General features: G+C 34.9%; 1 protein-coding gene across 1 annotated transcript; it reads left to right on the top strand.

Annotated features, from left to right (window-relative positions):
- The first annotated feature begins 9,902 nt into the window (after positions 1-9,902).
- Positions 9,903-13,197, top strand: LOC107792648 (expansin-A15-like). Its single transcript, XM_016614881.2, has 4 exons — positions 9,903-10,038; positions 10,126-10,257; positions 10,366-10,678; positions 12,436-13,197. Exons 2-4 carry the CDS (start codon positions 10,131-10,133, stop codon positions 12,740-12,742), a joined length of 747 nt encoding a protein of 248 aa, XP_016470367.1. The 5' UTR covers positions 9,903-10,038; positions 10,126-10,130; the 3' UTR covers positions 12,743-13,197.
- Positions 13,198-14,543: the final 1,346 nt, after the last annotated feature.

Here is a 14,543-nt window from a genome sequence, read left to right as displayed (position 1 = left end):
ATCGTTGCCCCTTTTATATTTCACGTGTGTGAGTATATGGTTTTATGACTTGCGGGGTTGATTAGTTTAGTTCCGGGAAGCAATCAGGTTGATTTGGACCATTGATTCTTGACTTAAAAATTTAAATTTAAAAATATTGATCAAAATTTGACTTTTATGAAAATGATCCCGGAACTGTATTTTTATGACTCCGATAGCTTCGTATCGTGATTTCGGACTTGGGTGTACGCCCGAAATTTATTTTGGAAATCTGATTTGTGTTGATCTATTGAAATTTGACAATTTTAAGTTGGAAAGTTTTACCGTAGGTTGACTTTTAGCTATTATGCTTGGAGTTTGATTTTAGGAATTAGAATAGGTTCGTTATGGCATTTAGAACTTGTCTACAAAATTTGATGTCGTTTGGAGTTGATTTTATAGGTTTCAGACGCTTAGTCGTAATTTTAGAAGTTCTTGAAAAATCTCTGTGAAAATCATGCGTTTTAGAGTTCGATTCATAGTTTTAGATGTTATTTTTGTATTTTAATCGCGTGAACAAGTTTGTGTGATATTTCTAGACTTGTGTAGATGCATGATTTGGAGCCCCGAGGGTTCTGGTGAGTTTCGGATGTTTAGCGGAGTGTTGTTGGAATTTTAAGTTGTTGGTTTTCTGCACAGGCCTCAGATCTCGCAATTACGAGGTCTGAGTTCGCATTTGCGAAGGTAGGCCAAGTCTATTGGGTCCGCATTTGCAAACTCAGTGTTCGCATTTGCGAAGTGCACCTAGGAAGGCTTATTCACATTTGCGATCAACATGATCGTATATGCAGAGGGTCCATTATTCGCAATTGTGAACTATTCATCGCAATTGCGACGACAACAGAAATGGAAGGACTTCATATTTGCGAGTGATTCTTAGCATCTATGTTGCAAATGCGACATCTGCGACAAGATAAATAGCTGAGGAACGGGATTTTTTAAATCATTCTCTCATTTTTTAACGCTATATTCGGTAGGAGGCGATTTGGAAAGGGAATTTTTACCTACAAACCTTGAGTAAGTGATTCTAATCTATTTCTAATCATATTCCATCAAAATATCTTAGATTTTAACATCAAAATCATGCGAATCAAAGTAGAAATTTATGAAACCTTGTCAAGATTTTGAAAAATAAGAAATTGAGTTTTGAGACTCGATTTGGACTCGAATTTTGAGAGTCCAGAAGATGAGCGTGGCTGAAATGAGGATGTTGAGATGGATGTATGGACATACCAGGAAAGACAAGATCAAGAATGAAGTTATTAGGGACAAGGTGGGAGTGGCATTAGTGGAAGCCAAGTTGCGGGAATCGAGGTTGCACTGGTTTGGGCATGTGAGAAGGAGAGACATAGATGCCCCGGTTAGGAGGTGTGAGAGGTTGACCATGAGGGGGCTTGAGGAAGGGCAGGAGTAGGCCAAAGAAGTATTTGAGAGAAGTGATTAGACAGGACATGTCGGCGCTTCACCTAACTAAGGACATGACTAGCGATAGGAAGGAGTAGAGGTCGAGGAGTAAGGTGGTGGGTTGACAGATAGTTTTGAGTTTCTCCTAGGTTACCAATAGTATTTTTGTTGTTGGTTGAATGTTACTTCCTTTCAGTTTGTTATTATATCTAGTACTTAGCATACAAGTCCATTGTTTTTGTAAATTGCTACTGGAAATTGTTGCTACCTGATTATTATTATTTGATGCTACTCTTTCTCCCGTTTACTGAAAATTGTTGCTCGCTGATTGTTAGTATCTGATGCTACTTTTTCTTCTCTTTTTCTTTATCGTCTTTAGTTCCCCCCTCCCCCCTCCCTCCCCCTTTCTTGAGCTGAGGGTCTATCGGAAACAACATCTTTACCTTCCCAGGTAGGGATAAAGTCTGCGTACACATTACCCTCCCCAGACTTCACTTGTAGGATTACTGAGTATGTTGTTGTTGTTGTATATTTGTGCTCCATGATGAATTGTTGTGTTCACTATATTGAACTAGTTAGTTGATTACATCCTCCGGCAAAAATCAAAAAATTAAAGAAAAATTTCATCCTCCGTACGACCGTCCCCCTCTAGTTATTAAGCAACAATCCTGGAATATTTGTTGTGACAGAAAGCTTGCTATCTTGGGAGTTGGGATTATCAATTGTGCATGAAAATCGGTACTGTGAAATTCGAAAGCAACTCATCAACAGGAGAGATATTTGAAATTTGTCACCGTATGCATGCGTATGTTCTGTTGTCATCTACGTATGCGAATACGATATTTCCCTGCTCTTGTTTTCAGGTTTCTAATTACCCGTGAGAACAAGATAATATGGACAGTACTGTTCATACAATCCCACAGATTTCTTTTAAGAATTCAATTTTGAAGTAAAAGGTTGAAAGTCTTAATTATTATTGTAACTAGTAAGCGTGGTCATTAAAAAATATATTATATGACCGTGTTATAAGCTTAATCGAGACAGAAGGGTACAATACATACATATATATATATATATATACATACATTCGTGAGTACTCAAAAATTATGTATTATATTAGCAGTCATATAATTGGAAGAAATTTAACTATTTGCACCGTTCTTCTTTGTCAATGGTCAATATACACAACTCACAAGAGGTTTTCGTCTTTTGTAAAGCACTTAGAACTATCTCATGTTAAGACAATCCAAAAGAAATGTGAGTTATTTGTCAAACTTGCAGAAAAGTTCAATCCTTCCATGCATTTTCATATTTTTCTTCATACAAAGAGGTTAACTCCGTGTACATTCTCTATATAAATTTAAAGAACAGAAATAAAATACTTACATTTCACGCTTGACACCATCGTTACACTTTAGAAATTCAAAGAATATCATGAGGGATCCTCGGGTCATAAAGAGTTCGTCAGAGAAATAAAATTCAGATCTATTTTGTTAGATCCTACGATTATTTCAATAGGTATAAAAGGGCAGTAATTCTACATCAAATCCACACATAGCATTCCTATTCTTTATATTCATGATCTAAAGGTTTGTATAATTTGCTCTCTATAAAAATCATACAGCGAGTTGATAGAGACAAAATGAAAATTTGACTTTTGCAATTTATAATTTTACACGAGGCAGTTAGTTCTGTTAGAATATACTATAAGTCATGTGTATTGTCTAATCGATAATCATCACTTGAAAGTGGGCAATATGGCGATAGAATTTCGATGGTACTTTTATCAATTTAATTTATTTCGTACCTTTAGTTTAATGAGAAAATGATATTCTATATGATCAAACCTATGACTGCTTCACCTGGGAGAAAGAATCATAGATATGCGAGTCATTAGATGGTTCCTCGTGTATCATTTGTCGCAAACTATGTATAGCTTCCGTTACTGCAAGATTTATAAAATATGGTTCCAACAAAAATTTGTGTGTTAAACCATTAGAAATTATTGGGGAAAAGGGAATCAGGATTTATATAGGAGAAGTGAAGTTACATGACAAAAATAAAGAATACAAACTACTCCATCGATATTATGCAATATAAATTACTGGTACGACCTGAGGAAAAAGAAAACAGAGAATGATAAACGATAATTTTTTCATATCAAATTAAATAAAATAAATTAAGGCAAAAAAATATTACATATCAAATAAATAAATAATAATTAGATAAATACGAAAGAAACTTCTTCACTTTTGGATCTGGTTATCAAAGAGAAAAAAATGTTAACTGTGATAATATCAAGCTAAGACACAAATATCATGTTTCTAACCTTTTTAAAAGACAACTATTAAACAAATTTGCATAAACTGCAATTATCGTGGACAACTGCAAATGTCAAAGAAGTTTAAATATTTGTTCACATAATTTTACTTCCTTTTCAATGAAACAAAAGATGTACATAAAAGTAGAGACACTTTTTTCACTCTGTCATAGAAAAAAACATGAGAATTCGTTGCCGGACAAGAAAGAGAAGAGCAAGTTAATTAGCAACTAAACATAAGTCTGATTTAGCAACGAAATCGTACTCTAATCAAACACCTTTGTCGAGAAGATACAAGTCCTCACTCCTCGGCACCTCCCCGCGACTTCATGTCTTCCTCAAAGCTTCCTCATTTTCTCCTTTAATTTGTTTTAGTGATGAGATCAGTTTTGGACTATTTTCATGAGATAAATAATAAGTTTCAAGAAAGCTATTTGTTTCTACATTAAATATGAGCATTATTTTTATTAACTATGGCAATGGCAATCATTGCATTCATTGGACGTTTAACAATTGCAGCCAACCGTTACATTCCTTCATTGCTATTTAAATTGAAGAAAGCAATTTTTAAAATAGTGAAAAAAGAGGAAAAAGGCAAAAAAATCACAAATTAGATTAATATGAAAGCTGGACAAATAGGGATGCCACATCAGCTGGCCTATTTCCAGCTTATATATATATATATATATATATATATATATATATATATATATATATATATATAGATTTACTTCATTGACGAACTTCTTCCATAATAATATACACATAATCAATGTGACCAGAAACAAAATAAACTCTTAATTTGACCACATTCTGAAACTCTGTACTTTTCTGATTTTACGTGTAATCCCATGCACAAAATCGTTAAGATTTTCCCTTTGATTAGCTCTCTTATTTCAATTTTCGGGAAATTTCCTGCTTCAGTTTTCTTTCTTCCACCACAATCAGGGTCGTATTCAATGAACAAACTATAAGTTATTGTGACGATCCAAAAGGTCATTACTTATTTTAAAATAAAATTCTACGTTCTGAGACCTTAAAAACCTCTCTTAACATCACTTCGATTTGTGTGCGCAGTCCGGGCGAGTAGCCGAAAAGCTTAAATGTGAAAAATGATAAGTTTTGACTATAAAATGAATTAATTTGACTTCGGTCAACATTTTAGGTAAACAAACCCGGACCCGCAATTTGACGGTCCCGGAGGATCCGTAGGAAAATATGGGACTTGGGCCTATGTCCAGAATCGAATTCCGAGGTCCCAAACCCGAGAAATGAATTTTAAAAGAAAATTATTTTCTGAAATTTACTTAAAGGAATTTGAAATGAATTTTGATTAGAACATGTTGGTATCGGGCCCGTATTTTGGTTCCGGCACTCGGTACAGGTCTTATATATGATTTAAGATGATTTTGTGAAATTTGGTGAGAAACAGAGTCCGTTTGACGTGATTCGGACCTTAATTGAAAAAAAAGGATGTTTAAGAGTTTTGAGATGTTTCATTGATTTTGAGGTTTAATTCGATGTTCTTGATGATATTTTGGTGATTTTATTACATGAATAAGTTCGTAGGATATTTTTGAGGTTGTGTGTATATTTGGTTTGGAGCCCCGAGGGCTCCGGTAAATTTTGGATAGGCCACTGGGTGCATTTGGAACTTGGAAAATTGCAGAAAATTTTGCTGGTGTGCCCAGGCCTGCAGGCTTCGCATTTGCGAAGCCTGGCTCACAAATGCGAAGGCTGGATCGCAAATGCGAAACCAACCCAGGTCAGCTCCCTCTCGCAAATGCGAGATCCTCTTCGCAATTTCGAAGTTTCCCTTTGGGCCAATGGTCGCAAATGTGACCTATGTGTCGCAAATGCGAAGTCGAAAATGCGACATGCCTTTAGCAAATGTGAAGATCCCATTTTCCTGAAGGGTTCGCAAATGCGAACCCTGTTTCGAAGCCAACAGAGGTCGGGGTTCGCAATTGCGAACCCCTGTTCGCAATTCCCATATTAGAGACCTGCAACTTTTATACTTAAACGATTTTAAACTCATTTTTCATATTCTCTCAAAACATAAACACACTTAGGCGATTTTTCAAGGATTTCTTCTTCTCCAAATCAATTGTAAGTCGTCTTTAACTAACTTTCTTCAATTCTTAACATCTTTTAACATGATTTCAACTTCAAATCAATGATTTTCATGAGGGAAATTGGGTGTTTTGGGTAAAACCTAGGTTATTCGAAAAATTGAGGATTTGAACCTCGATTTGAGGTACGATTTCAAAACAAATTATATATTTGGGTTCGTGTGGGGATGGATAATCGGGTTTTGGTTCGAACCTCGGGTTTTGACCATATGGGTCCGGGGGTGTTTTTTGACTTTTTGGGTAGAACTTTGGAACACTCATTTTCATGCATTGGGATTGATTCATTTATCGTTTGTTGATGTAATTAAGTAATTTGTGTCTAGATACGAGCGAATTGGTGGTAGAATCAAGGGGTAAAGCTATAATTGAATCGTGGATTGTGTTCGTGGCATCGAGGTAAGTGTTTGGTCTAACCTTAGCTTGAGGTATTAGGAGTTGTGTCCTATTTGCTATTTGCTTCTTGTTGAGTACGACGTATAGGCATGGTGACAAGTATCTATACGTTGGTGCCAAGCATGACCGTGAGTCTTATATTGTGATTTTCATGACTTCGTTGTATTATTCATGCCTTGGTGAAGATTTCTATTTGTTGTGTAAAGTTGTGGAAAGAATTGTGACCTATAAACATTAAGGAGCGTTAGCTCCAATTATATAACGTATTATGAAAGTATAAGTGATAATTGAACCTCTAGAGTGTTGGCTCGAGTTGTGTAGTGAATTGTGAAGTAAAAGTGAGAAAGAGGAAAGATCATTATGTCGCCCCCTTGCCGGGCTATTGTTTAGCTGTGGTTCCCTGGTATTGTGTTCTTAATGGATATTACGGATGCTTAGGTTGATGATTCTTTGTGTTGGGTAAGGATTATGGTTATTCTCGTGGAACAAGTTTGATGATAGCTGAGGTAGTTAGATGTTGGAACTAGTTGAGTTATAGTTGAGGTAGTTAAATGTTGGAACTAGTTAAGTTATAGTTGAGGTAGTTAGATGTTGTTACAAGTTTGGTTATAACTGAGGTAGTTAGATGTTGTAATCAGTTTGATCATAGCTGAGGTAGTTAGATGTTGTAACAAGTTTGGTTATAGTTGTTTCTCCCTTACTAGGACGTATTTACTTATACTGTTGAATCCCTTGTCGGGATAGAGTAGACCTTATTGATCCCTTATCTGGACCCTCGTTATAATTGTAAATATTATATATGGATCGGGTTGCACTCTACAATAATATTATATGTGGATCGGGTTGCACGCCGCAACAGAGATATGATGAAATGGGAACGGGTGGTACGCCTACCACGAAATATAATAAAATGGGAGCGGGTGGTACGCCTATCAAGAGATACAGGAAATGGGATCAGGTTGCACGCGTGTAACAAGATATGAAAAAAAAGTGAAATCTGCCTTTGTTTTCCTTATTCTTGTTAGAGGTTGGATTCTGATTCCTTTATAGTTCTCTTGATATTCTGTTTTTACCTGTTATTCCCCGAAGCATGTTTCCCCTTCCCATCTTTACTTGTTTATTCCTGCTTTACTTTCCGTTGTATATTATATAACTGCACAGGTTTATTTGATGGTATGGTCCTAGCCTCGTCACTACTTCGCCGAGGTTAGGCTAGACACTTACCAACACATAGGGTCGGTTGTGCTGATACTACACTCTGAACTCTTTTGTGCAGACCCCAGTGTTGTGGACTTCGAACCACAGTGAGATTGTTGATTCTTGTTCGTCAGGCGACCCGAGGTAGCCCTGCATGCGTCCGTAGGCCTTGGCGTCTCCTTCCATCTACTTTCCTGTTTCTTACATGTATTTTCAGAGACAATGTTGTATTTAATTCTTTCAGACCTTTATTTGTAGTATTCTTAGACCGCCTGTGAAACTGTGACACCAGTTTTGGATAGTCGAGACTCAAACAACTGTATTAGATATTCATGTTTAGGTAGTTTATTGTTTTTCTTCCGCTAATGTTAAATTCCACTGCTTAAAAGTTATTACTTCGCAATTGTTAATGAATATAAAACGGGTGAAAAGGTAAATTGTGCAATTAATTGGCTTGCCTAGCTCGTATTAGTAGGCGCCATCACGACTCCCGAGGGTGGAGAATTCGGGTCGTGACAGTTATTCATCCGACCCCTTGATTTTCGGTTTGACCATGTATCTGTGTTTAAAAATCTACTAAATATATCTCAATAATGGTTTTTGAACTTGGTAAATTAAATAGATGTGGTAGAATTATGAATTTAAACTTATAAAGTTCAAATTCTAAATCGGCCTATGACACAATTAGTTACAACTACAGAAGCTCCCATAGAATATAATCACGCATGTGTAAGTAATTAATAAGTATGCTTGTTGTTTTTTCCCCTTTAGTTATCCTTAAAGCTCACAATTTTTATGAAAGAAATCTTTATCTCTGCATTGATGCCTCCAAAAGTGATATAAATATAGTACTAAAAGTCTAAAATTCAAGTTGAAGCCTCAAACATATATAGAATGGTAGAAGGGTATGGTGTCTGATATGGGCGGCAATTTGCAGTTCTGGCAGAATATATATGACCATTATATATCCACAGCAGCATTCTTTCCTTTTCACTCGGATTTGGTATTCAACACTCACATATATCACAACCTAATTTTCAGCCTTTTGGCTTGGAATTCTTATACTATTCCAGAATCCTGTCAGAAAAAAGAAATTATCTAGAGAAATAAAAATCGGTATTCAATGAACATACAATAAATGAAATGAGAGCTAGGTCTATGTTGGTTGATAATTTCAAGGTAGGGGTAGTAACTAGCAACTAACTCAAGCAGCCTTTTCGTCCAGAAACCTAGTCCAAGTTGCACTCGTTTTGATATTCGTTTTGATATTCGATCGCTCCAATAAATCTAGAAAAAATTAGTCAAGATTTAGAACTACTTATTTCGCGCAGGCTCCTAATTATCGCTTAATCAGTATATGTTTAGAGAATAAAACTTCAATTTCAGTTCGTTCCACAATATCTTAATTTGAATATCAAGTTTCATAAAATTAAAATAGTCTCACAACAGAAATAAGATTATTAAATAGCCGTCCTGTGAAACCAATCATGTCAAGATTGGATGATCATAACAGGTGAGAGCCATTTGGTCGGTTACTTTATTTTTGGAATCGAATATCAGGACGGAAAGGAGCTTAAGGTAGACTCTGACCATGAACTTTAAGAGAGTATGCTAATTATTTTGAGCCTAGTGTAATATTAGTTTAAATCTAGCTCAATTAATTTCTGTGAAATATTTGTTTAGAAACAGTCTAGTTCTCAGTTACCATTTCAGTCAATCTTTATTTGGTAAATCGATTGATCCAATATTAATTTTTCCAATATCGATTGTGAGTTATTAATTTTTCAATGGATTAATCTATATTTATCTATTTTCTAATTAATTGTACCACTTTAAAATTTTCTTAAACTGCTAAAAATTGTTATTTAACACCTCTTACAAGTTGCGTTCCCTAAACCGGCTAGACACGGCCGAGGGATCAAATACTTGGTCCCCTCTCAACTTGCTTTGTCTTTATGATCAATTACAGTAAACTTGTGTAGTACATTTTTCTTTTAACTGAAAAAAAAAAAAACAGAAATATAAATAGAAGTCTTATTTTTTTTTTTTTTGCCGCTAGCGGTCTAGACACAGAAAAAGACCGTTTTTTTTTTGGAACCCAGGAAAATTCGCCGCCGCTACGGTCTCTGTCACAGCCTCTGTCTTTCGGGTGAGCACTTTATGTGCACTGGGTAAACCCCCATTGTGTAATAACCTGCAAATCACATAAGGAATGTAAACCGTACTAGGCAAGCCACGTACAACAAGCTCAAACCCAGAAGACATTAAGGGGATCGATCTCCCATCGCCCGTGTGAACAACACCCTCCAAACTAACTGGACCGTCCCTTTGGGACAAGACTGGTTTTATTAAAGCAACCAAAAATAAATAAAGAAAAAATATTCTATTTTTTTAAAGGGCTGATTGCGCTATTGAATCGTTCCCCCTAACATCTATTTATTCCCACCTCAGTCCTTCCTTTTCTCATTGCAAATTAAGCTCATTCCTACAGAAACAACTACTGCTCCCCTTTTTTAACAAAGACAATATCTCAAGAAAATCATCTTTTCTTGACCTCAAAGAACCCACATTAAGGTCAGTGTTCATAATATTGTCTAAAGTATAGTATATTGTTAGTTCCAAAAGAGTGCCCAGCTAACACCTCTGAGTTTACATTTACAGGAAAAATGTCAATACTGTGGATTTCCATCGTTGGTTTATTTTGTATATTTAATTGTGTCGACGGCAATGACGAAGGATGGATTGAAGCTCATGCCACTTTCTATGGAGGTGGTGATGCATCCGGAACCATGGGTATGTTACTCTCTTCAAATGCTTTTGCCTAATTTTCCATTTTCTACTAAAGTATTTTATTTTATTTTATTAATTTGGCATTAAGAAATTTATATTCATATAATCTAGGTGGGGCATGTGGTTACGGGAATTTGTACAGCCAAGGATATGGTACAAATACAGCAGCATTGAGCACAGCAATGTTCAACAATGGATTGAGCTGTGGGGCTTGCTTTGAGATTAAGTGCGTTGGTGACTCGAAATCGTGTATTCCAGGGTCTATAGTGGTCACTGCTACTAATTTCTGCCCACCAAATTACGCCCTACCAAACAATGCAGGAGGGTGGTGCAACCCTCCCCTGCACCACTTTGACCTCTCTCAGCCTATTTTCCAACAAATTGCTCTGTACAGAGCTGGAATTGTCCCTGTTTCTTACCGAAGGTAAGACCCTAACTTGAATCTAAATACTATCTCCTTTGCTTTCTTGTTTTTCCCTTTTATTCTCGTGTTTGTTGAAAAATCTCAACTCGTCATGTCTTTGACTTATATCCCGTTTGGACATAATTTTTTTTTCTTTTTTCCAAAAATATTTCACCTTTTTTTAAAATCAGGTTTGTTCGTAATATTTCCAATTTTCACTTGAAGATCATTTTGGAAATTTTCGAAAATTTGAAAAACTCCAAAAAATTGTTTTTCAAAATTTTCACTCAAATTACTTACAAAACTTCAAAAAACAACCCAAACTGAAATTTATGTCCAAACACAACTTCAAATTTCAAATATCATTTTCACTTGAAAAAAAAATCCATCATTTTTTGGAATTTTACAATTCTTATGTCCAAACGCCTACTTAGTAGGCATTTGGACATAAAAATTGTATTTTTTTGAAAAAGAATAGTATTTGAAGTTAAATTGAAAATTGATATTCGGAATTTGAAATTATGTTCTGACATGTATTTTACTTGAAAAAATGTTGAAGTATTTTTGAATTTTTTTCAAAAAGTTGCAGAATTTCATGGACAAATTAAACGCATCTTTTTAATTTATTTTTTTTGGACAAACGGGCCTTAGTATTTCGGTTAAGTGTCAGAGTCAGAAAAAATGAAAGGAAAAAACCGTTGAATTATTTTTGAATAGTTCTAGTTATGTAGATAGAGTCGTCCAATATGGTATACTATACTCCCTCCATTCAATTTTACGTGTTCCCTATATTAAAAATATATTTTTTATTTGTTTATTTTAGCAAATAAAAAAAGATAATTTTTTTTTTGTTTTACCCGTATCAATAACTATTAAATTTTCAAATCATTTCCCAAGATTTTTTCAAATGCTATTACTATTATGAGTAAAATTATAAAATATGTATAAATATATATTTTTTCTTAAAAGAGTGCAAAGTTAAAAGTGAACAACTAAAAATGAACGGAGGAAATATAAAAAAAAAACTTTTAAGGCAAAAACGAGAGAACCCATCTCGTGCAAGTATATAATTTGATTGTTAAACTCTTTTGTGTCATACCCGGTCAAATTTCAAGGATAAAGATACAGCATTATATATTTTAATGTACATTTACCATTAAGATGAAAGCTAGGTCTGGACGTACTCCTTAATATTAAGTTCTCACGTCTTGTGAATTTAATGTCTCTGACATGAATTACTGCTAGTCGGTTTAAGTTTAACACGAGCATTCTGTCGGTTACATCTCGCCACATAGATTGGCCCCCTACTAATATTTATATCGGTGGTTGGTTACATTAGCTTAAATACCCCAAAAAACAAAAGAGCAAATTTTCTTAACACTATGCTAACTAATAGCCTTTTGGCCAAAAATTGAGGTGTTTAGCCAAGCTTTTGGAGGGAAAAAAAGTGCTTTTGATGAGAAGTAGAAACAGTTTTGGAGAAGAAAAAAAAGTAGTTTCTCTCCGAAAACACTTTTTTGAAAAATACTTTTGAGAAAAATACACTTAGAAGCAGTTTTTTAAAGTCTGACCAAACACTAATTGCTGCTCAGAAGTGTCTTTCAAATTAATTAGCCAAACACAAACTGCTTCTCACTGAAAATACTTTTGATAAAAACACTTTTGAAAAAAAGGCTTCTCAAAATAAGTTGGTTTTTGCGGTTTGGCCAAGCGGGCTATAAATTGCATGTCACGAGTTTCAAATATGGAGGTTGGCATTAATTGTACCATTAATGCAGGGTACCCTGCCAGAAAAAAGGAGGCATCAGATTTACAATGAACGGTCACTCATACTTCAACTTGGTGCTCGTGACTAACGTCGGAGGTTCTGGTGATGTTAATGCAGTTTCGGTTAAAGGTTCTAGAACCGACTGGATACCTATGTCACGTAATTGGGGTCAAAATTGGCAGAGCAATTCCAATCTAGATGGTCAAAGCCTCTCGTTTAAAGTCACCACTGGTGATGGCCGCACTTTAATTTCCGACGACGCTATCCCTGCCGGTTGGTCCTTTGGCCAAACTTTCACCGGCGCCCAGTTCACTTAATTAATCAATTTAGCTATAAAATAATAAATAATCAATTGCAGTGTGACAAATTAGGACTATAGTAATTAGTGTTGATGGGAAGGGCTTATTTTTAAAGTGGCTCTACACCATTTTTTCTTCTTTATTAATGCTAGTAACTAGTAATATATGAAGTTCTGTCTGTGGTTATTTTAGGAGGACAGAAATTGAGGACCGAGGTGGTGGATTTTAATGTCACTACCCGCCTCAGTACTCCATTCTAGGGGAATATTATAGTTTAGTGGTAAAACCTGTTTTTTACTAATTCTTCATTTTGGTTTGCATGAATATTGAAACAGTATATTGTGGTCGTTTTAAGTATGTCATTTTCTTTTTCTTGATTTGCGTGTGATTTCTGATTGTAAAACGGTTGGTGTTGTATGTTTTTCTCTTTAAAAGAGAAGAAGTGAATAAAAGTCAGTATTATTAATCTTTGCAATTGTGAATTGTCACTTTGTTTTTGTTTGTATAGCGCAACAGGAAATTAGGAGACAAAAAGGACAGCAAAAGAATGTTCATGGGCCTCTCAAATTTAAAACCAAGAAAGCACCACTTCTAATATTTTCGACAAATTTTCATAAAACACTATCTTTTAGTAGTAATTAGCTATTTATAGATACCATTTGAATCAGGGAAGTCCAACTAAACAGTTGTTGTATTCGAGTGTATTCGACTGTATTCATGGAGTTAAACATGGGATTACAGCTGGACATATTATTGTATTCGACTGTATTCACGGCTTGAAATAGCGATTACACTATTTTTAAAATGGAAAGTGAATCAATTAACATAATAGACTCCTAATATAACTCAACAAACTCAATTATAACAAACAAATTTTGTATTTTCAGTTATAAAAAAGATTCTCAACCGAAAAATACCCCAAAAACATAGCAATCTTCAGAGAAATTATATAATACATCTGAATACATAAATTATATTAATTAAAAAAATATATGAATACATTCATAACATATAGCGAGATAGTCAATACAATGAAATACATAGAATACATCAGGATACATTGAAATACAATGAAAAAAAAAGACAGTGAATACAATAAAATACATGGAATACAACGAGATACATTGAATTACAATGAAAAAAAAAAGACAATGAATACAATGAAATACATGAAAATACATTGAAGTATATTAATAGAAAATCAAGTTGCTCAGCTCCAAACTCCGTCGTATTTGTTCAAGAACAAACCCTAATTCCCGGCGAATCCGTCGTAGCAACGTTTGAAGGTACAACATGCGACACCTTTGATATTTGAAAGGACAACACGCGACACCTTTTTTCATTACCTGCTACCCAAAAGATTCAATCTCGGACGTCCACTCTCAGCAAATGTTCCGTCGCTGGTGCTCCATCGGCCACTGTATCCAAGGCCTCCGCTAAGGTGAAATCTGTCAAAGTTCAAATGTTGGTTAACTCCCTTTCCCAAATCAGTTAGTTTTGGTTAGAGATTTGATTTGCTTTTAAATCGCAATTCAATATTCGGTGCAAGAATTGATCGGAATGAAAAGAAAATAGTGTGGGTGAAGAATTTTGAGATTGAGCATCGTATTTTCAGGGATGGGGGAAGAGAATGGGATATATCAAAGTAGAGAGAGAAAGAAAATAGTGTAACTGAATAACGTATTTAGTGGCTTAGGGCTAGGAGGTAACCAAAATTAAATATTTTGCTATAAACCTTAAAAGGTATCTATAGAATATAATTTTTTTAAATGGTATTTATTTAAAATAAATAAGGTGTTAACCTTTGCTATAGGAGGTA

This window comes from Nicotiana tabacum, chromosome 6 (assembly GCF_000715075.1).
Source record: "Nicotiana tabacum cultivar K326 chromosome 6, ASM71507v2, whole genome shotgun sequence".
In the NCBI taxonomy this organism is placed as follows: domain Eukaryota; kingdom Viridiplantae; phylum Streptophyta; class Magnoliopsida; order Solanales; family Solanaceae; genus Nicotiana; species Nicotiana tabacum.
Note: the sequence above shows the minus strand (reverse complement) of the source record. Positions and strands in the feature narration are given on the sequence as shown.